The sequence below is a fragment of the Papaver somniferum genome, chromosome 3 (assembly GCF_003573695.1).
Source record: "Papaver somniferum cultivar HN1 chromosome 3, ASM357369v1, whole genome shotgun sequence".
Classification (NCBI taxonomy): Eukaryota; Viridiplantae; Streptophyta; class Magnoliopsida; order Ranunculales; family Papaveraceae; genus Papaver; species Papaver somniferum.
The window spans coordinates 96,779,790-96,803,445 of record NC_039360.1 but is presented as its reverse complement, the minus strand read 5'-3'; the positions used below and the strand labels follow the sequence as shown (position 1 = coordinate 96,803,445).

The following is a 23,656-nucleotide window of genomic DNA, read 5'->3' as shown; positions in this document are numbered from 1 at the left end:
TTTACGATGAAAAAGACGAAGAGAAAGAGGAGAGGAAGAAGAAGAGCAATTGTAATGTGAAGAACGAAGAATAGAAATTAGGTTTTGTTTCTGTTTTTAAGTTTTAATTTTAATTGAAGGGTAGTTTGGACAGTTGCTATTGAATCAAAAGTACCCCATAACCAAATTTTTAGTCATTAAATATCCAAGTGAAGCCCCTCTATTAGATGGGGACGCCCAAATAATAGCCTTCTGAATGTATGTACCCCGGAACATCAGCTAATGATTCATAATTGGTTCCGTTAGTCGAATCCAATTTAGAAGACGAAGACCCAGTGTCAGTCATTGCCATCAATCGAGAAACAACGGAAGCAGCTCTGAGATTTCGTGAATACTTTTATCAATGAAGTTGAGCAAAAGCAAGAGAAGATGCAAGTATGTATGATCAGTTGCTGGTATTTATAGGGGCAGCAGCTCAAAATATTAGAAACCTCTTAAAATTCCAAGTATAGGTCTGTTTCCTAATCTCTTGCTTTCCAAATTTAAACCATCCTAAATCAGGAAGGAGGAAGCTTGATTTGGGAGAAACTAAAATTTAGAAGTCAAATAAAAGTGTAGTTCATCAGATATCTATTGCTCGGAAGCCGATTAGGGAATATTATGTGTTCTGGCATTGCAGTGTTGATGATTTAACGGATTTTAAATATTGGTCATGCCCTAGATTTTGGTTTGTTAGTACTCTATTTGGTTGATACTTGGTAGACTAAAAAGATTTGCTATGTCATTTATTTAACATTTTGTTGTTTATTTGATTTGATTACCAGAAGGGCCATGGGATTTCAACTTTACTATGGTTATTCAGAAATACTAAGCTCTCATGATGTTCGTCATCACCACTCTAGATTAACTAGACCAGTTATTCGACAATTAGGTTTGATTGATTTAGGATTCTCTGGATCTTCTACAACTTGGTCTGATCATAGATCCCACAATGCCCATACTGCTGTTAGACTAGATAGAGCTTTTGTCAATACTTTATGGATAAATAACTACTCAGGCAGCTTTTCTTCATCATGTGCCACCTGCTGCTTCAGACCTGAACACATCCCTTTTTAGCTCTGCAGATGTTGGTTTTATCAAACTTCTTGTAAACTCAAATGCACTAGACATCAACTTTTTTTTTCTTCTTTTCTTCCCCTCATGCACCCTCAGGAGTCAGTTCAGTTTGATAATCAAGTTTCTGGCTCCCTACTCGGATCAAGTCTCCTACTTTAATTCTTGGGATTTTATTTAAATTTAGAAATGTCTTCCAACTTCAAATCCATTCCCATTATAGGTTTGCCAGTTGATCTTTCTTTTTGAAGCTTATTATTATTTGAGCACTGCATATCTTTATAACCAATTGATCAATTTCCTTCTTTTGTGTTTAATTTTAGATGTTAGTCCTCTACTGTCTAACAAGTGGGGCGATGTTGATAATGAAGGTGTATCTGAAGTTGTTAAACAACTACTGATCAAGCTTGCAAAGAGGCAGGGTTCTTCTATGTGGTAAAAATCTAAATCTTTTTATACAGTTCCTATTGCCGACCCTTATAAGCCAAGTGTGGCATTTTCCATTACTCATCAGGGATGCTCTTAGCCTGTGGTTTAAGATATGTGCAATTTTCTTATGGTTTATTCGTACTGAAAGTTGATTTCTTTGCGCTGCACTAAGTATAGTTGTGCAACAAGCACACATGTGTTGTTGCATTTCAGTGCTGATTGTTAAATGGGTTTTATATGTTGGTCATGCCCACTTTGCTAGATCTTGGTTTGGTTGTACTCTATTTGGTTGATACTTGGTAGGCTAAAAAGTTTTTTTTTTTTTTTTTGCTATGTCATTTATTTTAACCAGAAGGGCTATGGTATTTCTGATTCCCTTATCAAAGAGGTTAGAGACATGACACGCAAGTTTTTCGACTTATCTTATGACGAGAAAGTTAAGATTAACATGTCTTAGAAGACTGGATTTAGGTTTGTTTGCAGTGAAATTTCTTTCCAATTATTCCCAATGATGATACATTGAAGGGAGCTCTAATACTAAGTCATTTCGTGTTTGTTATATTGAACTCAATTGTAGACGATACCAGCGAATTGGAGTAAAAGTAACCAAAGGCAAACTTGATAAGCATGAAGCAATCGATGTAAGCCTTACTTTTTCGTTAAATGAATACCTGAATTGACTATGTAGTAATGATTCCTGGCTGATGATAGTTATTACCTTTCCTGCAAAAGTGTTACAGAGAATTTAAGCCGGGGATATAGGGAGATCTTGGCAAAACTTTAGAAGGATCTAATAAATGGTATAGATTCTTTGGTTAATGTGTGTGCACATTGTTTTGACTGGAATTGTTTGCCAGAACCATTTTTGTAGGCTATTCAAGATGTTAGCTGATAATAATTGGTCCTAGACTCACTACAAAGATATCTGCGATGAATTTTTCTTGCAGGCCAGACAGTCCTTCAAACTTCTTACAGGCAAGCTCTCTGCTCTCTCTTTCTACGTGTGTGTGTCCACGGTCTATCAACACATTCAATGAGATTTCTAATTGTTGACAGATCTTTCAAGAAACATATTGCGGGGGCTTGCTCTTGCGCTTGGTGGATGTCCCGAAGAATTTGAAGGTGAAAGAGCCGGAGATCCATTTTGGGTAATGCGTTTCATAGGTTATCCTGGTATATCTGATGCCAAAGGCCTAGATGTTCCAGAAAATGCCGTTGGATGGTAAGGCTCCGTTTTTTTTATGTCCATGGACCGTCTTTTGGGGTTTTGCAGGGCCTTACACAAGTGTTGTTTTTCATGTTCTTATTTAAACTTCAGTGGAGCTCATACAGATTATGGTAATATTTCTGATCTTGAAACGGCAGAGTAAGTTGATTCTTAATTGTCCACGCTTCTCATACATAGTGTTTTCATATAGGACTTTTGACATTGGTTAATCAAGATGATGAGATTCCTGCACTTCAGGTACGTAGATTTGGTAATTTATTCTTGTTTCAAACATGATGAGCATCTCGGCATCTCCTCTTTCTTTTTTCAACAGTCATTCCAAATGGTGCTACTGTGTGAGTGAACATTGAACTTCTCAACAGAAGTGTTTTGTAATTATTGGAGCTAATTACCCGGTTTTCCTTCCTCTTTGTCGGTATATTGTCACTGCATGCATAATTTAGTTTTCAGCTGTCATGCTAAAGTAACTGTTGGTCTCAATGAAATGTGTTTCTAAGGTGAGAAATCAAGCCGGTGAATGGATATGGGCAGTTGCTATACCTGGCACATTTGTATGCAACATCCTTCTTTACGAAATAATCACCGTTGCTCACTTCTCTGCGTTAATCCTCAGTGCTGTATGTTCTTAAATTATTGTATTCCAGATATGGTCCAATGGTTTATACGAACCAACTTTGCATAGAGTGGTCAACAACTCACCAAAATATAGAGTATCTGTTGCTTTCTTCTATGAGGTACTACTCTTCCTTTCTGATCCATCTCTTTCTATCTAGCTGGTGTCCTTTTGTTTAAAAAATGTTAATGCTGCAGCCCAACTTCGATGCTGTTGGAGTTTTTTAAGGAAAAAGTCGGTGGGATTGAGAAATGCGAAAGAACTATTTATGGAGAGCATTTAGTCGCAAAGTGCTCAACAACTCTGTCACCTAAAGGATAGTCATATATCTGTGAATGAATGTTGCTTGTTTTATCATGGTGAATAACTCTTGATCAAGTATCTCGAGGTTTGTTATTATTCATGTTCATGTCGTCGTAGTATTCAACCTTGTTTCCTTTCTTCTTTCTTTTAATTGGTTAGTCAGGAATTGGTAAATCAAATCACTCGTATTTGATTTTCACAAACTTATAGTCGGAAATTATCAACTTCTCCTACTTTTCCAGCTACTTTTACAGTATGATTATCTGATGACAAAAAATTATTCTGATTAGGAAATTTAATTCAACAAATTGTCAATTGCACTGACCTTAACGTGTTGAATTCCTCTATACAATTTAGTATCAATTCCACTTTAAGTGCACCCTACAGATACTAGTGACCTGGTGTTACACTTGTGCTTCGTACTGTGCCAACTCTAGTGTGTGAACCAAAATTGGCATTCTGTGTGGGTTTCATCAAAAACATTCTTTTAAGTTACGAAAGAAAATAGCTACGGAGATTCCAAACCAAAATGTCACTTTTGCGTTCTCTGGAGGCCTTTGGTGCAAGTGAAATGTTATGGAATCCTCTGATCAAATTTCTTTACTTTTTGTTCAATGGCAGAACACATGTTTCTTAACCTTATCCATCTGGCGGGATGTTTGCCTACTCTAGTGCCTTATTTTCAGTCTCTTTTATTTTTGTTACGAAAAAACTTTTGCTTTGAACTGCGTTCGACTAATCCACTGAAAAAAGAAAAGAAATGATTTATATTCAACTGCAGTCGATTTCCCCCAACTTGTGTTCGAGCACCTACTCACTATCCTTCTTTCTTTTGATTTTGAAGTGTTAGAAATAGGCCTGTCAATGGATACCGATTTTCCGTTAGCCGATACCGATAATCCGTTAGCCGTTACTGCTACCATCCGACATAGCGTAAACGGATATCCGATACCGATAAGCTAACGGATAATCCCTTCTTAACGTAACGGTAGTGGAACCGTGTATTTCCGTTAGGTTTAGTTCCGTTATCCGCTAACGTGCGTACTGCACGTGTAAATTTTTATACCTTATGTTTGGTTTATCTCATCTCATTCTTCTGTTCTTCACTTCGACACAACAGAGAAGTTCTCAGAGAGAAAAAGAGAGAAACTAGGGATGCTGAATCAAGCATCGTCTTCTCTGCCTTAGAAATCATCATCTTCTCTGTGTGATTACTGATTAGAAACTAGGGTTCTCTTCTTCAATTTCCTTTGAGTTTAATTTCAATTTTCAAAACTCAATTTTCAATTTAGGGTTTCTGAAATTAGGGTTCACAATTTCAGATTTGTGAAATTAATCATATCCCAAAGTGAAAGAGGAGCATCAAACCATGTTGGGTCTTCACAAAATCTCTCTATTTCAGTTGCATCACATTTACCTCCTGCTGCTGCTGCATCCAACCAAGTTCAAGCTTATGGAGTGAATTCAACACTTGCTTCTATTACACCTGCAATTCGTCCTAGAGAAGAAGAAGAAGATGTAGAAGTAGATGAAGACCCAGTTATAGTTGAAGAGAAGAAAAAATGCGCTCAGTAAGGTCTGATGTATGGGTTGATTTTGAAAGGAAGGTTGGAAAGAAGACAGTAAAAGGTGGGAAGGAGGTTGGGGTATTGATAGCTGAATGCAAACACTGTCACAAGAGAATACCTGCTCCCAGTAACCAAGGAACCAGCCGCTTGCATTACAATGCCAAAATCTGCAAAGAAAAGCCTGACAATAAGAAAGGACAAAGCAAGATTACTTCTGTCAAAACAGGTAATGCTCAAACCAAGTTAGTAAATTGGAAGTTTGATCCTGTTGTTACTAGGACACTAGTTGCCAAAATGATTGCTAAACATGGTTATCCAATCACTATAGTTGAGCATCCTTATTTTAGAGAGTTTGTTAAGTCTTTGAATCCTACTGCTAAGCTTTACACTAGGAATACAGTTAGGGAAGACATCATGAGACTAACAACTGAGTTCAAACTGCAATTACAAGAACAATTTGAGAATATTACATCTAAATGTAGTTTAACAACAGATATGTGGTCATGTAAGCATACAAAGGATGGTTATTGTTGTGTGACACTGCATTACATAGATGAGGAGTGGAAACTGGTTAAGAAAACACTAGCATATACTTTAGTGCCATCACCACACTCTGGAGAGGTTCTAGCATCTGTAGTGAAATCAGTGTGTCTAGAATGGAACATAGACACTCTGGAGAGGTTCTAGCATATACTCAGTGACAGTGATAGTTGTGTTACAGGTACATCTTAATCTTTCTTTTTTTGCAATTTATTGGCTTATTGCACTGACAATGACATTGCCAGCTTAAAATGTCTAACACTTTTGATTTTTCTTTCAAAATACAGAAGTTCAGGACTAAGGAGTAAGGTAAATGCATTTGCAGATGCAGTTGGCACTTGGGACTTGGCAGAGGAGAATCTGGAGATGGAGGAGGAATGCATTTGCAGTTGTTGACTCAAATGGAGATGGAGATGTCTTTTCTTTGCAAAAAAAAACATGAAGATTATGAACTTGTTTTCTTGTGTGGCAATGGCATGAACATTTGTATGTCTTTTTTTGGTGTGGCATGGATTTAGAACCTGTTTTGTTGGATTTTAAAGCTGTTATGTGTACTTGTTCTGTGTTTTTAGCCTGTTTTGTGGCTGTCCTGTGACATACCGGATGGCAGCGGAAAAATATCCGTTATCCGGTAAGTCCAACGTAACGGTAACGTTTTTGAATTTCTTATTTCCGTCGGAAATGAACGGTAACGGATATCCGCTAAATTTTAATGGAAACGGCAGCGACAGAGCCTATTTCCGTTACGTTAGCATCCATTGACAGGCCTAGTTAGAAAGTTGCAACAATTTTAAGTGAAGGGAAATTAAAAGCGCCTACTATATACGTTCTTTTTTAATAGGCTGGTTTTGTTTTTAGAGAAAATTAAGGAAATTAAGAAAACTAATTATTGAAAATGGTCCTCATGACACTTGTCAATAAAAGAAATGAAGGGAAAACCAACCTATTTTTTGAAACTTTTATTTATAAAAACCAGCCTATTATTTAAGAAAGGAGGAAGTATATGGTTTAGTACCAACTCACACAGATAATGCACAACTGATCTTCCTTTCTCGATAAAAAAAAAAGAAAAAAGAAAAGAAAAGACTCCGTAACAGAGACAAGAGCTTACGGACATACAAAGTCACATTTTGCACGCGAGGAGGCAATGCCTCATAAACAACTGATGATCTTTTATAGTGGGACTTCTAATTGTTGTCACTAACACAAGTGTCCAAGTCAAGCCCGAATGTGCGAATTAGAGTAATGTAATGATGCAGAAATACAAAATGGGCTACTAATCATGGGTGTGTGCACCAATTGAGGAAAGCAATCAAAAGATTACAGATAATTTTCATTTTATATTTAGAGATATATGAATAATATTACAAACGATGTCTTAACAGAGCAGAGTAAGTAGGTGAAGGTGCTCTTGAAGGCTTAGAACGTTTCCTGGTATAATAACCACTGCCTCCAGTACCAGGTGAAGATTTGTTACTATTTTCACCCCAACCATTATGAGAAATTTGGCAAGGAATCAAACTGAAGGTAGGAAAGAAAGGACAAATCTTCACATGTGCAAAAAACACTGCACATTCAGCTATAGATCTCTGATTCTCCAGTCCATGAATGCAATTCATCCTCACATCAAGTACTCCACTTTGGATCAGTTTCTTACACAATGGTCCTACCCCAGTGAAATAGTTATCTGATAATGTTAAATTTGCTAAATTACCCAAAGCACAAACAACTTCAGGGATCACACCGTATAACAAATTTCCAGCAAAGTTGAGGATTTCCATTTTAGCCAAGCACCCAAATGAACATGGAAGAGGACCTGTTATGCAGTTGGAACTAGCGTCGAAAACTGTCGCTTCCTTTAAGTAACCAATTTCATAAGGCAAACAACCAGACAATTCATTGTTTAAGAATAATACTTCAACTAAAGTCTTTGAAGCTTTTCCTATGCTTCTTGGAATTGGACCGGTAAATTTGTTGTTGGCTAAAGTAAGATAAAACGATGTCGTTGAGCCTAAATTTTGAGGTAAAGTTTGCAAGAAATTGTTGTTGTTTATGAAAAGAACATCTAGTGGTTGTGCAAAGATTTGAGATGGAACCAAACCATTAAATGAGTTGAACCTTATGTCGAAAAAAGTTAAGCTTTTTATACCAAATACTGCAGTTGGAAATGCCCCCGTAAACTTGTTGTTACTAAGATCAAGTTCATAAAGATAACGAAGATTAGAAATGTTAGATGGTATAAGACCTCCAAATTCGTTGGTATTGGCATGAAATAATGCGATATCAGGCAGACTATCGATGAATCTGACCAGAGAAGGAGCACCGAGTCTGTAACCGTTGAAATCGACTGAAGCGACAGATATAGCCGAGGAGTTATCAGGCGGGCTTTCACAGTAGTAGCCGATGTAATTGCAGACATCAGAACCAACCCAAGTACTGGTTATGTTGAATGGGTCTGATGTGATCAAGTTTTTAAATCTTTGGATCACTGGGTATACCACCTCTAATCTTTCATCTAAGAAGACTAGTGGCCGTTGCTGTGGCTGTGGCTGTGGTTGAGGTGGTATTTCAGGTGGAGAAGCCGTACATTGACAGGCTCCAGAATCTCCATTTTCACCTCCCCCTCCACCTTCACCTCCACCCCCACCATCTCCACCACTACCAATACCTATTGAGATTTCAAGAGCTTGTCTGTGGTTAGGGACCAATGAGGAATTGCTGTGCACATGGATGAGAAATGAAGAGAATAATATGAAGAAAATGATTAGTAGGAAACTGGAAACCATTATTGATTTGTTTCTTTCGAGATTTGTTTCCAGAGATCAGTAGAGAAGAGAGAAGAAGAGTGTCACGAGTGAGATTGAATGATAATCGATGTCTTATAGTGGTGTAACATGTAACAAGAGGGACCCTAGTTGGTTTGATTTTTGAAAATGTATTCCACCATCTCCTATTTGTCCATTCAGGATTCTCTGTTCCCTACTCCTTTTTTGTGTGACTACCGACTGGTCCAGTGAACTTGTCTCTAGTGGTGTACTAGTTAAACAGCTTTACCGTTCTTTTGATGAGCGCAGACTTGACTTAGAATTTTCACACTCTGAAACCAGGATTTGGATATAATTCTCTGGGGCAGTCTGTTTGGAAGAAATGGACTTTATGCTAAGCACTTCAAGAGTTAAAGAGTAACTCAAAAAGACCTGGACGGTTTTATTAGGCCAAGAGCTTAGACGCAATACTGTTTGCACTGTAAAAAAAAAACTCAGAAGCATCACTGTGGGTGAATTTAAGCTATTTAACTGATTGTTAGTGCAGTCTGAGTCGTCTGACTACGCAATCGCACACATCAGTGTGAGAGATCTGATTGTGGCTTGCATTTTCAAGGCAATAAGTCCAAAACTGACAGTGGTAATGTACTATATTTTAAGATTAGGATTGATGTAATGTTTACTGCTCTGTGTTAGGTACCACACACTTCAAGTTTGGGGTTGGATCATACAAACCTGACCTAGAGAAGAACTGTTTGTGGTTTTTATTATTCTTTCTCAGTTGTGGAATTTAAGCTTTTATCACTCAGTAATGCAATCAACAACCTAAAACATAAATGGGGCATTTACTACCTACTGGAGTACTATCAGTGCGCCTTCAATAGGTCCGTGATCTTTGATTGGGTTTAAATCACATACACATTTCAATTCAACCACTAACACCACTAAAGCAACCCACTAAAATCTCCATAATACATGGGATAATCAAGATTTAATCATATCATTCTTTATGGTTCTAATTCTAACGCGGGCCCAAGAACCAAGAACAGAATAAACTTTGTTCCCACCCAAAAATGAAGAGTTTACATCACAGCAACTGCAAATGACGAAGAATTTCAGTTGGTATCATATAAATAGATGTTACACATGGTACATGATAAACACACAATACACATCTAGTTCTTTCGACTAAAATAAATGCAAGTGCACTAAAAATTAGGGTGAATTATAAAAAAAAATGAAGCTTATGAAGTTATAACATACCTGAACTTCCATAGCAGACACGTTCTCACGAAAGATCCCAAACTCGTCTTCCTTGCATGACTTCACACTTGACCCATATTTTTGTTTTCTAGTTGCCACCTTGTGAAGTCACAAATAAATGTAAGAGGCACCAAATTGTAGTCTGTGGACCTAACTGGAACTGCAACTAATTTTTTGTCTAGCACCAGTTTTGCCAGGCATCTAAAATGATAGGCACTTGGCTTTGTTTTCAAATAAACTCAGGAATCACGTACTGCGTTTTCAGAATCGTTATTTGCTGAAACCTCAAGACCAGTATTCTTCACATAAAGTGGAACTGTTGTTCCGAGATCTCTGAGCCTATTCACCATATCATAGAGGAACTCAAAAGTGAGAATTGATTGTTTGTTGAAATCTTCTCTCACCTCTGGGTGAATTTTGAACCAATCACCTAACAACTTATGCACATGAGAGCGGATCATTCTCCATGGCACTGGGTATTTCTCACATAGCTTCAAATAATCCACCAATAAATCTCCTTGATCTATTCCACCAACTTTAGTACTTTCTTCCTCGCCCTCAATCCATTCTGCTGTCCGGAATCCAGCAAAGAGAGCTGGATTCTCAAGAAGAGTTTCGGCAGAAAGAACACCATCAACTCCTGTGTCTTTCAAACAATTTTTGACATCTTCCATGTGGCGTACGTTTCCATTGGCCAGGACTGGGATCCTAACTGCATCTTTTACAGCTTTGATTGCAGACCAATCAGCTCGGAATTTTCTCCCATCCTTTTCATCTCTAGTTCGCCCATGAACAGCTAAGAGAGCACAGCCAGCATCCTCCAGCATCCTGGCATAAGCGAGTGTATCTTCTAGTTTTGGAAAAACTCGAATTTTGCATGAAACGGGGACGGGAAGGTTCTGCGCCAGTTTTTCTACCAGTGATTTGACTAGAGGGAGATTGTCCATTAAGAAAGCCCCGTAATACCCTCGCCTTGCTATTCGTTGTGGGCATCTGCACAAGAAAGCAAATAGCAGTGCTTAGAAGAAGAAAGAAAGATAGTGTTTTATGATAGAAAACTGAGATTGCCACATATGTACTAGTACAAGGACTATAATTTAGAACAGAGACTACAAGAAAAGTATAGCATGAAATATATGCTTCAAGAGATATTTACTGGCAGAAAGTTACAGTAAGGGAGCTTAGCATCAAAAAAGCATTTCAAATTAGAACTCAGTGAAACCAGAAATACTTAATAAAAGAGATATCCTTGTCCAGAAGACCCTTTCAGAAATCGAGAGTGCACAACTAGCACATCTCTAATAATAAGAACAAACATGCTATCTAACCATTTTGGTAACCGTGACCTAGTTAGAAGAGATGACCCATGAAACTACAATGTAATAAACCATGCAAATGTCATATAGCTAAAACAGTAGAACGAGATGCTCGTCATAGAAGTTACCCAAGATTAATGTCGACATAATCGCAATGAGGTGCCACAACCTGAGCAGCTTCAAGTAAGGTATCAGGATTATTTGCACAAAATTGGACGAACAACGGACGATCCTCCTGCATTTGTTTACAGAATATGGCAGCTATTTAATTTGGGTAAAAGAAATGATGAATGTGTTCCATTTGACTAAAAAATCAAGCACCAAATTTTTAAGGAATAAGCTTTACAATGTCACGAGCGAAATGAAAGAATGCACATGTTCTGGACAAATATGCATCACATGGATTAAAAAATAGGGTACTTAACCATTACCTACTCAACATTAGTAACAAATTTTTCATGAAAAGCACTGTTAACTATTATCATGAGATGTCACAAAACTGATATGCATCTCTTTAGTGATTCAAATGTTTTCTCACATGTTCTCGTCACATCTCTTTAGTGGGTACGCAATATCACATACTCTTTAGATTTCAATTAAATAATAATCAATTTATCCTGATGTACTCTAAGCTATCCATGCTCATGTCCACTAAATCTTATAAGTAGTACCTAGGTATACCCAACATCATATATTGTATATCGACCCGCATAGGACGGTGATGCAGGAGCATAGTAGTGCATCAATTCCTAGTCGGCGGAATTAACTCTAACAATGTTCTACCTTACCATAAACAAATTGGGTTCTCAGCAGTGGCAGAAGCACAGAAAAACACGGTTTAAACCCTAGTACATCAATAATGTATTATCATTCCTTTAATTCCCTAATCACTACAGGATACAACTTTAAGAAAACAAAACTGTAAATCAAATTAGGGCAAAAATCCATACCTTACAGGTAGTAAATTCGGTTGTGCGATATTTTTCAGTCTCGGTGAATATACGAGAATGAAGCATAGGAGTATAAGCAGCTGTAGCACCATACTTACGACAAAGCATCCGAAAAGGAAGTTCAGAATTATCAACCATTGGTGCAACAATCAATTTAGGTTCACCTAATTTCTTCCAATGTGCCCATGCTCGTTCAATACGACCTTCTTTATCTAAAGAAGAGACAGAAACAGATTCGGGTGGGTTTTGAGTTTCATTAAGAGAGAAACTACTGATACTAGAACAGAGTTTATCATCGTTAAGGTCTTCTTCGATGGAGGGTGGATTTGGAGTGACTACTGAAGTTGCCATGTAAGCTCTGTTGATTTGAGATGAGTATTTCTGATGGTTAGGGTTTGGTTTGAAGAATAAAAAACAGATGAGTGGTGATTGATTGAATTTAAACTTCATTAGCTCATGAGAGACTAACATACCATCGCCGCTATGGTAAAAGTAAAACAGAGATTCCCGTGTTTGTGGTGTTTCAGTTTAGCCTAGATTTAGGGATGCGGGTGCCAATGAGATGGATCCATTCAGGTCCGATAGTCTGTACATAGGGCTATGAGCTAGGCGGTAGGTTAATGGAATGCCTTTGTCTAAGAAGATTGATTTGTGCAAGGGCTGAATTACCCAACCTGCGGATCCAACCCGATCCACCTGCATTTTCGAGGGTTGAATCAGATCCGTTGACTGTTGGATTGGGTGAGCGTGCATTTTCAGAAGTCCAACATATTTTGGATTGGGTGCAAATGTCGGCTTAGAAATTCGTTGGATAACGACAACTTGTCCTAAATGAAAAGGAGAGGGTACCAAGCAATATAGCCAATTCTAGGTTAAGGCTGTAGGTTAAGGCTTGTACATAAGGCTATGGGATAGGCGGTAGGTTAATGGAATGCCTTTGTCTAAAAAGATTGATTTGTGCAAGGGCTGAATTACCCAACCTGTGGATCCAACCCGATCCACCTGCATTTTCGAGGATTGAATCAGATCCGTTAATTGTTGGATTGGGTGAGTGTGCATTTTCAGAAGTCCAACATATTTTGGATTGGGTGCAAATGTCGGCTTAGAAATTCGTTGGATAACGACAACTTGTCCTAAATAAAAAGGAGAGGGTACCAAGCAATGTAGCCAATTCTAGGTTAAGGCTGTAGGTTAAGGCTTGTACATAGGGATATGGGCTAGGCGGTAGGTTAATGGAATGCCTTTGTCTAAGAAGATTGATTTGTGCAAGGGCTGAATTACCCAACCTGTCGATCCAACCCGATCCACCTGCCTTTTCGAGGGTTATACCAGATCCGTTAACTGTTGGATTGGGTGAGGGACCCGAGGGTGCATTTTCAGAAGTCCAAATCCAAACATATTATGGATTGGGTGCAATTGCAGACTTGGAAATTTGTTGGATAACCGCACCTTGTCCTAAATGAAAAAGAGAGAGTACCAAACAATGTAGCCAATTCCAAATTTCGGTCCATTTCGATCTGGATCGAGACATCGGGACAACTTTATCTCGGGGAAAATCTCGAGTAACTATCAAAATTTTGTTTTCGAATTTTATACCTATAGTATGTATATCAAACATTTTTCACACATAGTTGTGTACAGATATGATGAAATACACCAATTATTATAAAAAGAAACAAGTTTTCATTCAAAATAGTAGAAAATCCAAAATCGATACAAATGTAAAAAAAAAACTCCAGTGGAGATTTCCGACCAACTCTGGCCGAGTCAACCGAAATTCAACCAAGAATTCCGACCAATTCCGACAAATTTTAGGCAAATTTCATCTCAACGAAATCAAGCATTTCGCCACCTTGAATGGCGAAACCACGTTGGTACCAAGTACACCATCAACTTTTTCGTTCGGCAACCTGTATGGACAAATCTAATCCAATTGCAAGTAGATCTAAATTAAAGATCCTTGAACAATATTTATATAGAGTTTTTCTATCTCTTCCATAATAGATATGTATAGACATAGAGTCTGTGCACCTGATTGTGCAGAATAGTTCTTGGACTATTTCACAAATCGATATCCAAGATCAATTTAGTCGTATCCAAATCAAGAGAATCTGGATTCTAACAAGTATGAAACTTGTGATTTATCTTTCAAGATACGAATTCAATAAGAACAATTCTTATTTTTTATCTCAATTAATAAGGACTTAAACTATCTAAATTTGTTACGTACTACTTGTGATATTTCTATTATAAAGATAAAATAATATAATGTGGAAAAGGAAAAACACAAGACACCAGAGGTTTTGTTAACGAGGAAAACTACACCTGCAGAAAAATCCCGGGATCGCGTCCAGCTTATAACACCAAACTATATTAAGCCGCTACAGTCACTATCTTACCATCAGACTTCGAGATGAAATGTAGTTAAACCGTATTAACCCTTCATTCATTTACAGTCGTGCTCCTTACATCTTTTGAACCTTGCAAGGCTCTAGGTACGTAATTGATTCCCTTAGCTGACAACCTTTACAGCTCAAGAATTGCTTCAACCTAAGTGAAGATTTGGTACCAATTTTTCCCTAGCCTATTTGATTTTCCTTTTGATCTTTCGATGTAAGTTGGAAATCTGTTTGCAATAGACAAAGTCCAGCAAACCTCACGAATCTGGAACACTTACACTCAGTTAGATGAGAATCCTAGATAACTAACCACCTCTCAAGAACAATCCACAAATCAAAGAATAGTTTAAATATCTATCTTGAGGAATCACAAAGTCTGGGAAGAAGAGAACTTTGTGATTTGTATTTATCTCGTTCCTGATCTGAGATAACAAGAATCTCGAAAAAATCAATAAGAACAAGATCAGGTAAAAGATAGTCTGACTTGACTTCACGAATCCCTAAGTGAAGTCTTTAATTTGTGACCTAATTATGTTTCTGAGAGGAAACCTAGGTTTTAGACGACAAGTCTAGCAAGCAACTAGGACATAAAAGTAAAAGGGTTTGTTAGAGCATTGCTCGGTCGAACTCACAAGTGTTGTTATCTCAAGCTTGTTGTGAAATTTAGTTTTCAAAATTAAATATTGATTTCTAGTCTACAATTAGTTAAGTATCAGATTAGGATAAAAGTGTAGTTGAGAAACGAACATCACGACAATCATCATTGCGTTTTACCGTTTGAAGGCGAATATCAACCGAAGCTTTTGGAGAACTTCTTCAGCAAAAGGTAAATGAAGACTGAACCACCTATTTCTCAAGTTATATTCATCTTTCTATCTATGAAACGATGTCGCGTAACTAATTAGACTTTCATAAGCATATCAAGAATTTCGAGTCAAGATTCATCTTGTAATTAATCCTCGAAATATGACTAAGCTTAATGAACATTTTTCATACTTGATGAATTTCGGTTAAGTACAATTGATTGCTCGTAATCAAAATCATGATTCAAGAATTATCATTCGAAAATAACATGGAACAGTGATATGTGTCATTGATGTTATTCGGGAATGTTTCGAATTGATTTAGAGGGAAATATAGAACTATTATAGATTCAGATATAAGATAATTTACATACCAGTCTTACATACTGGGAAAACTGTTATAAGTCTGAAGTAGTTATATGTCGACAAACATATTTTTGGTACGCATATTCGTATGCACATCTTTTAAAGTCTGGGAACTCGTGAATCCGGATCGGTACGCAAACCAGTACGCGTACTAGAAAAGAACTGTGGGCGGAACCGGTTTGGTATCCATACAGGTACACGTACCAGAAAAGTTATGTGGACTCCGGAACGTGGCTATGTTTAAATGGTATCCATACCAGTACACGTACCACAAGAATTCTGTGAACTCTGGAACTTGTTATGTTTAAATGTTATCCACACCAGTACGCATACGGAAAAAGTTTTGTGAGCTCCGGAACTCGGTTATGTCTTAAGGTTTACATACTGGTACACGTACCGTGACATAATTGTTCACGAAAAAGTTAAGTAATATTACCTTGTATGCCTACTTACCATGTCGATTCAATTCATATGCACATAAATTATTTCCCCGAGATAATTTGCATTTGAACAATCTCTAAAAACACCAAAGACATATTTGATCACTTGATTGTGTTCCGAGTTAAGTATTAAGTGTTTATGAAAATGCTCAAGCTTATAGTTAAGTTGGATAGCTTCGGCTAACCATTCATGAGCATGGTCTTATATACGGTTCGGTTACGGTTCAACCTAACCAGAGTGTATATCTTGATTATGTAAATCCGATTCAAAGATTAATCTAACGGTGGATATTGTTTGCTTCGTTCTAAAGCTATCTTATCTTAAACCTAAAGCAACCTATGCTTTGAATGTCTATAAAAGGGGAACTTCAAGTAACTGGGATCTTTGAATCCCGACACTACTTTTCTTGGTATGTCCTAGTTGTAACTAGAGTCGTCTTCTTCATAAAACCCTTTTAGGGTTTAATGACTACAAAGACTTCATAGGGATTCGTGAAGCCAAGTCCAGCTATTATTTATCTTGATAGCTCGAGTATCCTGATCTTGTTCGATTGTTGAGATGCTCACTTGAAAAAGATAGATAGAAATCATCAAAGTTCTCTTCGTCTCAGACTTTATTGATTCCACAAGTTTTATACTTGTGAAGTGAATAATAATCTAGGTTGCACTTCGGGTTGCATAAATCCAAATTTTGTGGTTAGCTAGACTTTGTGTATTGCTATCGATTTGCATTACCTTGATTTACGATCAAAAAGGAGATTACACATATAGGCTTATCTGTGGGAGGCAGATTGGTTTAAAGTCTTTAATTGTTTTGATGCAACTCTTAGTTAGTGTGACATCAGCTAAGGGAATCAATTGCGCGGAGTCCTAAGGAGCGCGACTGTAACTGAATTGCTGGGAGGGTTTAATTCGGTCTTAACTATATTCCAGTCCGAAGTTAATTGGTAGTAGGCTAGTGTCTGTAGCAGCTTAATACAGTTTGGTGTTCAATCTGGACTAGGTCCTGGGGTTTTTCTGTATTTGTGGTTTCCTCGTTAACAAAACTTCTGGTGTCTGTGTTATTTCTTTTTCCGCATTATACTGTTCATCTTTATAATTAAAATATCACAGGTTGTGCGATAATCAAATAAAGTAGAAACATCCATCCTTGTTTGTTGGATATGACTTAATTAATACTTAGAAATTGATCTTTGGAATCACCAAGTACTCTCACCCACAAATCAGGTTCACGGACTTGCCTCTGTAAACTTTCTGATTATGAGAGAAAGAGATATAACTCTGAATATTCTTTCTTGATTGAGATTCATTAAGTTGAGCTCTCGGAATTATATTTGAGTTTGTCCACACAGGTTGCCTAAGAAAATGTTAGTGGTGTATTAGGTACCCCCGCGTTTTCAGGGGTTAAGAAATCATTTTGCATGAGTCTCTCTTTTTATAAATTTTTCAAGGCTCTGGGTAAATTTGAATTCAAGCTAATATAACTTGAGATTTGAGCAAACATTTTCTCAGTTTAGATGAATTTCTTATTGGGCATTTATGTAAGTATGTGAGAAGTTCGCCATAAAATTACATAGAAGAATATACATTATGGTCCAGGGTTATGGAACCGTGACTAATGATAGTCCGTATTGGAAAATATGCCTTTTGAATTTTCAAGCAAAAATCGTGTTCATTAACACTTAAGACTTAAACCATGACTCACGAACACAGATTGATTTAGTTAAAAAAAAAGTTATCTTTGAAGTGTTTATGAGAGTTGTAGCAATGTCAAATGTATTTGTGACAATAGTTTATGATCATCTGCTTAGTTATGTACTGGGTAGGTACGCATACTATGGGCAAAGTCAGACTATTGGGGTACGCGTACTGGGTGTTTGTACCCTTATAACGAACTAAGATCCCAGAGGAATGCGTACTAGGTATGCGTACCTTCCCCATATTCTCGAACTCAGAACCTTAGGGTATACCTATCCCATTCCATAACTCAGATCACTAAAGTACACGTACTAGATATGCGTACCTACCATATATTTATAATTTTAGTAAGTTCTGAAAACTCTCTTTAGACAATTCGAAACATTCTCAATCGCCTTAGATAATAAACATCATTGCTTGGAAATTTCCAAATGACCAAAATAAAAATAGTTTATGATCAATAACTTGTTCTTAACCAAGATTGCTCCAAATTTCTTTTTTGAAATATTAAATCTACTAAAATCATATGACATAGTCTCATAAAAGATAGAATGGTAAATATCGTGAATAAATAGGATGGTTCAATCTTCACATACTTCTTTGTCGATGAAGTTTTCTAAATATCTTGATTTGATCTTCAATCATCAATCTTTGAGGGTTATTCAGTGATGTCTGATACTCAACTACCATGCTCTAATCCTAGTCTGAGACTTGACTTTAGTAGACAATAAATCAAGATATAGTTTAATGCAAATAACATTGAAAACAAGCTTGAGATAGCAAAACTTCCGAGTTCGACCGAACAGTACTCTAACACTAAGAATGATCAACCCCATAAAGTATTTGTACCCAAGGTTTGACCTTATCCCAAGATTCCTGAAGGTAGCGACGTTCCTTGCCTAGACCTAATGGGCTAATGTGAAATTTTCTGCTGGTAAGGATATTGTTAATGGATTTGAAGTGACAGTGAAGGATAATAAAAAAAACCACTAATGCTCTTGTTAGTGGTGTATTGGATATTGAAATTCATGGGATACTTTTATAGTAAGAACATGTAGTAAAACACTTAGATTCCATGTTGTAAGTCACCGATTATCTTCGTTCACATCAAAGGATATCTTTTTTCAAGACGTGTTGTTGAGAATATCAATGTGCAGACAACCTCTGCTGAAAACGAAGTGCGGGAATCTATTAGATTGATCTTAAGAGGGAACAAGAAAATGGTAAGGAGTTCATTTTGTTATATCTAAACAACCAAGTTACTGAATAAAATTCTTGTTTGAACTTACAGAAAAAAAAAAATTATGAAAAAGACAGAGTTGCTAACTAATTAATATAATTTTGAAATAAAGTGGAAAAAATATACACAGATCTAGTTAATGAGGAAACTTCCAATCATAAAACAAATTCTGTAACTTGGTCCAAAATATCACAAGATAAAGAGAATACAATGAAAACTATTGACTAGGTATGTTTTCTTTAATATGCTAAATTGGGAAGAGGGAGAATATTCAGCGATTTCTTGGGCGACTAAAAGTCGAGAATGGTTTTCTCCTCTTTTCTCGGTTCATAATCTGCTAGATTTTTAAACAGATTTCTCCACCATCTTCACCTCTTCTTACGCTTTATTTTGATACCCTTTTTCCATCCAACCACCATCATTCCCAGGAAGTTAATGATGGTTATAGATTTTTGTTTTATGGGTTTCACATACATTATTCCTAAGACTAGATCATCCAGAACGTCATTGTCTTAGACCCCTTCCTCTCCAACAACATCCCAAGTTACGAAAACTTTTGATTCATCACAGAATGAGTCAATCTTTCAGTGTCCCTTTCGGCACTTTGGCGGTTGACGCAATGGTGTTGTAGGCAGAGGCTTGGTGAGGAGTTCTTTTCTCAGCCATTTGAATGACAGACACCTCGTTTCAGAGGATGAAAAAGAAAGTTGCAGGGACATAATCCCAACAATGTTGATATATATGTTGCTTGGGAGAATGTATTAACATAACTTCAAATGTGGTTGTGTGTCAAATGTATGCATCTACATGCATGGATACGACCATGTCGCTTACACCCTGGTGATATAACGCCCGACCCCTTCAATGGCAGCGGTGTTGATTTCTTGATCCACAGGATAGGTAAGCCTCGTGTAGAAACCATTGAGCCTGCTGCTGATGACGTCTCTGTAGATGATGTATCCACATGTCTCTCCTTGGACTTGCTAAACAAGGTTCTGCAAAGGTAAATTACCATAACTGTGTCCTTCCACCTTGCATGTTAAACTTATCCAGAACTTTGAAAAAGACACTTGACAAAGTCCTATTGAACCCTATGGACATGTCTGCATGGATACAACTTTTACTCCTCCTAGTTTGTACCCTCAACCTGTACGTTCCTAACTGTACTCTTGAAAAACGATTTGGTACAAGAAAACGACTTGAAATAGCTTTTATCAACCGAGCACTAATTAAAAGGCGAGAACCTGCAGGCTGCATTTCGTTGGTCCGGAAAATTTTGGAGGTGTCAAATCAAAAATAGTCCAGCAAGCCACCCAAAGAAAGAAGCATGAGGCCACCAACTTCACAGCGATCTCCCGGGCGACTGAAAGCCGAGAATGGTTTTCTCCTCTTTTCTCGGTTCATAATCTGCTAGATTTTTAAACAAATTTCTCCACCATCTTCACCTCATCCTATACTTTATTTTGATACCCTTTTTCCATCCACCCACTATCATTCTAAGGCAGTTCATGACGGTTATAGATTTTTGTTTCCTAGGTTTCACATACATTATGCCTAAGACTAGATCATCCAGAACGTCACTGTCTTAGACCCCTTCCTCTCCAACAACATCCCAAGTTACGAAAACTTCTGATTCATCATATAATGAGCCAATCTTTCAGTGCCCCTTTCGGCACTTTGACGGCTGTCGCAATGGTGTTGGAGGCAGAGGCTTGGTGAGGAGTTCATTTCTCAGGCATTTGAATGACAAACACCTCTCTTCAGAGGATGACAAAGAAAGTTGCAGGGACATAACCCCAAAAATGTTGATACTATGTTGCTTGGGAGAATGTATTAACACAACTGTAGATGTGGTTGTGTGTGAAATGTGTGCATCTACATGCATGGAGACGACCATGTCGCTTACACCCTGGTGATATAACGCATGTCCCCTTCAATGGAAGTGGTGTTGATTTCTTGATCCATGGGATAGATAAGCCTCATGTAGAAACCATTGAACCTGCTGCTAATGACATCTCTGTAGATGATGTATCCACATGTCTCTCCTTGGACTTGCTTAACAAGGTTTTGCAGAGGTAAATTACCACAACTGTAAGTGTCCTTCCACCTTACATGTTAAACTTATCCAGAACTTTGAAACATACACATGACAAAGTCCTATTGAACCCTATGGACATGTCTGCATGGATATAACTTTTAATCCTCCTAGTTGGTACCCTCAACCAATACGTTCCTAACTGTACTCTTGAAGAACGATTTGGTACCAGAAAATGACATAAAATAGCTTATATCAACCAAGCACTAATTAAAAGGCGAGAACCTGCAGGTTGCATTTTGTTGGTCCGGAAACTGTTGGAGGTGTCAAATCAAAAATAATCCAGCAAGCCACCCAAAAAAAAAGAACCAAGAGGCCACCAACTTGACAACGATTTCTAGGCGACTGAAATCCGAGAATGGTTTCTCCTATTTTCTCGGTTCATACTGCTATATTTTTAAACAGATTTTCTCCACCATCTTCAACTCATCCTACGCTTTATTTTGATACCCTTTTTCCACCCACCCACCATCATTCTCAGGCAGTTCATGGCGGTTATAGATTTTGTTTTCTGGGTTTCACATACATTATGCCTAAGACTAGATCATCCACTGTCTTAGACCCCTTCCTATCCAACAACATCCCAAGTTACGAAAACTTATGATTCATCACATAATGAGTCAATCTTTTAGTGCCTCTTTCGGCACTTTGACGGCTGTCGCAATGGTGTTGCAGGCAGAGGCTTGGTGAGGAGTTCCTTTCTCAGGCATTTGAATGACAGACACCTCGCTTCAGATGATGACAAAGAAAGTTGCAGGAACATATCCCAACAATGTTGATATATATGTTTCTTGGGAGAATGTATTAACACAACTGCATATGTGGTTGTGTTTCAAATGTATGCATCTACATGCAAGGAGACGACCATGTCGCTTACACCCTAGTGATATAATGCATGGCCCCTTCAATGGCAGTGGTGTTGCTTTCCTTATCCACGGGATAGATAAGCCTCATGTAGAAACCATTGAACCTGTTGCTGATGACATCTCTGTAGATGATGTAGCCACATGTCTCTCATTGGACTTGCTTAACAAGGTTCTGCAGAGGTAAATTACCACAACTGTAAGTGTCCCTCCACTTTGCATGTTAAACTTATCCAGAACTTTGAAACATACACTTGAAAAAGTCCTATTGAACCCTATGGACATGTCTGCATGGATATAACTTTTACTCCTCCCAGTTTGTACCCTCAACCTGTACGTTCCAAACTGTACTCTTGAAGAACGATTTGGTACCAGAAAAATGACTTCAAATAGCTTTTATCAACCAAGCACTAATTAAAAGGCGAGAACATGCAAGATGCATTTCGTTGGTCCAGAAACTGTTGGAGTTGTAAAATCAAAAATAGTTCAGCAAGCCACCTAAAAAAAAGAAGCAAGAGGTCACCAACTTGACAGCGTGCAGAAAGAAAATAAGTTACGGCCACTACACAGCTTCTACTAGAGTTATGTCATCTAACAGTCTTGCCCCATGTAATGACTTTACTCTTTATAAACTAATACAGAAACATCTGCAAGCACCACCACCTACAATATTCCTTGTCAGCACCAATGTCTAAGCTCTCGCAGTTACTCATGTTGTTGTTTTAAATGATATCATGTCCTTTCCCAAACACTGCTTGTGGACAGGACGGATTATGTGCTCAGCACCTCCTAGATCCTATAGGTGTGCAGCATCAGTTGTTGGGGAGGACTTATTACAATCTATCACGTGAGTAGCGAACTTATGGATGGCCGGGAAATGTCCATCTGCCTTGGGTGAGTACATTTCCAGTGCTCCATTAACCATTTTCCTAAAGCCGGGTGGAGGCGTTAGCCCGATAGCGGTTGGTACCATTTGGAGAAGGCTGGTCTCTAAAGTTAATTTTGTATATAACTAAATGGCTACATATCTCGGGGGCATCAGTTTTGTTTGGGAATTGCCTGTGGAGGTAAAGGTATATTACACCCCGTCAGCAATCTTTTAGATGTAAAATGTAATCAAAACAACCTCTCTATGTTGTTGATTGATTTTACCAACGCCTTCAATTTGGTTGATAAAACAACTATGATAGCTGAAGTCGTAAACAATCCCCAACCATTTCCAATTTTGCTATGCTCGCCCTGCCAGACTATACTACAGGGACTATGTCCTATCCTCTGCACAAGGTGTTTAACAAGGTGATCCCCTGGTCCCTTTCTTTTCTCTCTAGAACTACATCCCTTGGTGCTCAAAATTGCATCGCAATGTACCTTGGATCTTCATGCGTGGTATTTGGACGACGACACGATAATTGGGGACACTTTAGAAGTCTTTAAAGCTTTAAAAATCATACAGGCTGACGAAAAATCGAGAGGACTACATATCAACATCAACAAGACAGAACTCTACTGGCCTAATATGGACCCTAGAAGTAACGTTGTTGATGTTTTTCCGGCTAATATCAGTCGACCAAATTCTGGTATAAAGCTTCTCGGGGGTTCTGTGAGCTTGGATACCCAGTTCTGTAGCGACATGGTGATGCAGAGTGTATACAAAACCATTCAACTCATAGAAAGCATCCGAAAAA

The 23,656-nt window shown here is 37.8% G+C and overlaps 3 protein-coding genes across 11 annotated transcripts; 1 reads left to right on the top strand and 2 right to left on the bottom strand.

Moving 5' to 3' along the window:
* Positions 1-284: 284 nt before the first annotated feature.
* On the top strand, positions 285-3,910 carry LOC113356904 (probable 2-oxoglutarate-dependent dioxygenase At3g50210). 8 transcript variants are annotated; one of them, XR_003363281.1, is made up of 9 exons: positions 285-414; positions 1,416-1,527; positions 2,099-2,321; positions 2,469-2,496; positions 2,578-2,743; positions 2,840-2,859; positions 2,940-2,986; positions 3,247-3,483; positions 3,560-3,910. XR_003363281.1 is itself a non-coding variant. In XM_026600139.1 (8 exons), the coding sequence occupies exons 2-8, from the start codon at positions 2,319-2,321 to the stop codon at positions 3,587-3,589; spliced, it is 384 nt and encodes a 127-aa protein (XP_026455924.1). In that variant the 5' UTR covers positions 501-1,527; positions 2,099-2,318; the 3' UTR covers positions 3,590-3,910. The 8 variants fall into 8 exon arrangements, 1 of the variants encoding a protein (XP_026455924.1); XR_003363280.1 differs by having other exon boundaries at positions 291-491; XR_003363282.1 differs by lacking the exon at positions 285-414 and adding an exon at positions 501-1,315.
* A 3,075-nt stretch (positions 3,911-6,985) lies between these two features.
* On the bottom strand, positions 6,986-8,942 carry LOC113356903 (uncharacterized protein At4g06744-like). Its single transcript, XM_026600138.1, has one exon. It carries the CDS (start codon positions 8,557-8,559, stop codon positions 7,138-7,140), a length of 1,422 nt encoding a protein of 473 aa, XP_026455923.1. The 5' UTR covers positions 8,560-8,942; the 3' UTR covers positions 6,986-7,137.
* Positions 8,943-9,284: 342 nt separating this feature from the next.
* On the bottom strand, positions 9,285-12,638 carry LOC113356902 (tRNA-dihydrouridine(16/17) synthase [NAD(P)(+)]-like). Of its 2 annotated transcripts, XR_003363277.1 has the most exons (4): positions 12,068-12,638; positions 11,246-11,352; positions 9,802-10,794; positions 9,285-9,634 (listed from the first exon to the last, which is right to left on the bottom strand). XR_003363277.1 is itself a non-coding variant. In XM_026600137.1 (3 exons), exons 1-3 carry the CDS (start codon positions 12,536-12,538, stop codon positions 10,041-10,043), a joined length of 1,332 nt encoding a protein of 443 aa, XP_026455922.1. In that variant the 5' UTR covers positions 12,539-12,638; the 3' UTR covers positions 9,639-10,040. The 2 variants fall into 2 exon arrangements, 1 of the variants encoding a protein (XP_026455922.1); XM_026600137.1 differs by lacking the exon at positions 9,285-9,634 and having other exon boundaries at positions 9,639-10,794.
* Positions 12,639-23,656: the final 11,018 nt, after the last annotated feature.

Bases quoted from the DNA above. Each gene is read 5' to 3' on its own strand.
- LOC113356904 (XM_026600139.1), top strand. The intron at 2,744-2,839 runs GTAAGGCTCCGT...TTTAAACTTCAG, and splicing joins CCAGAAAATGCCGTTGGATG to TGGAGCTCATACAGATTATG. The intron at 2,987-3,393 runs GTACGTAGATTT...ATTGTATTCCAG, and splicing joins ATGAGATTCCTGCACTTCAG to ATATGGTCCAATGGTTTATA.
- LOC113356903 (XM_026600138.1), bottom strand. From the start codon at position 8,559: ATGGTTTCCAGTTTCCTACTAATCATTTTCTTCATATTATTCTCTTCA.
- LOC113356902 (XM_026600137.1), bottom strand. From the start codon at position 12,538: ATGTTAGTCTCTCATGAGCTAATGAAGTTTAAATTCAATCAATCACCA. The intron at 11,353-12,067 runs GTATGGATTTTT...AAACAAATGCAG, and splicing joins CCGAATTTACTACCTGTAAG to GAGGATCGTCCGTTGTTCGT. The intron at 10,795-11,245 runs GTAACTTCTATG...TTTCTTGTGCAG, and splicing joins TATGTCGACATTAATCTTGG to ATGCCCACAACGAATAGCAA.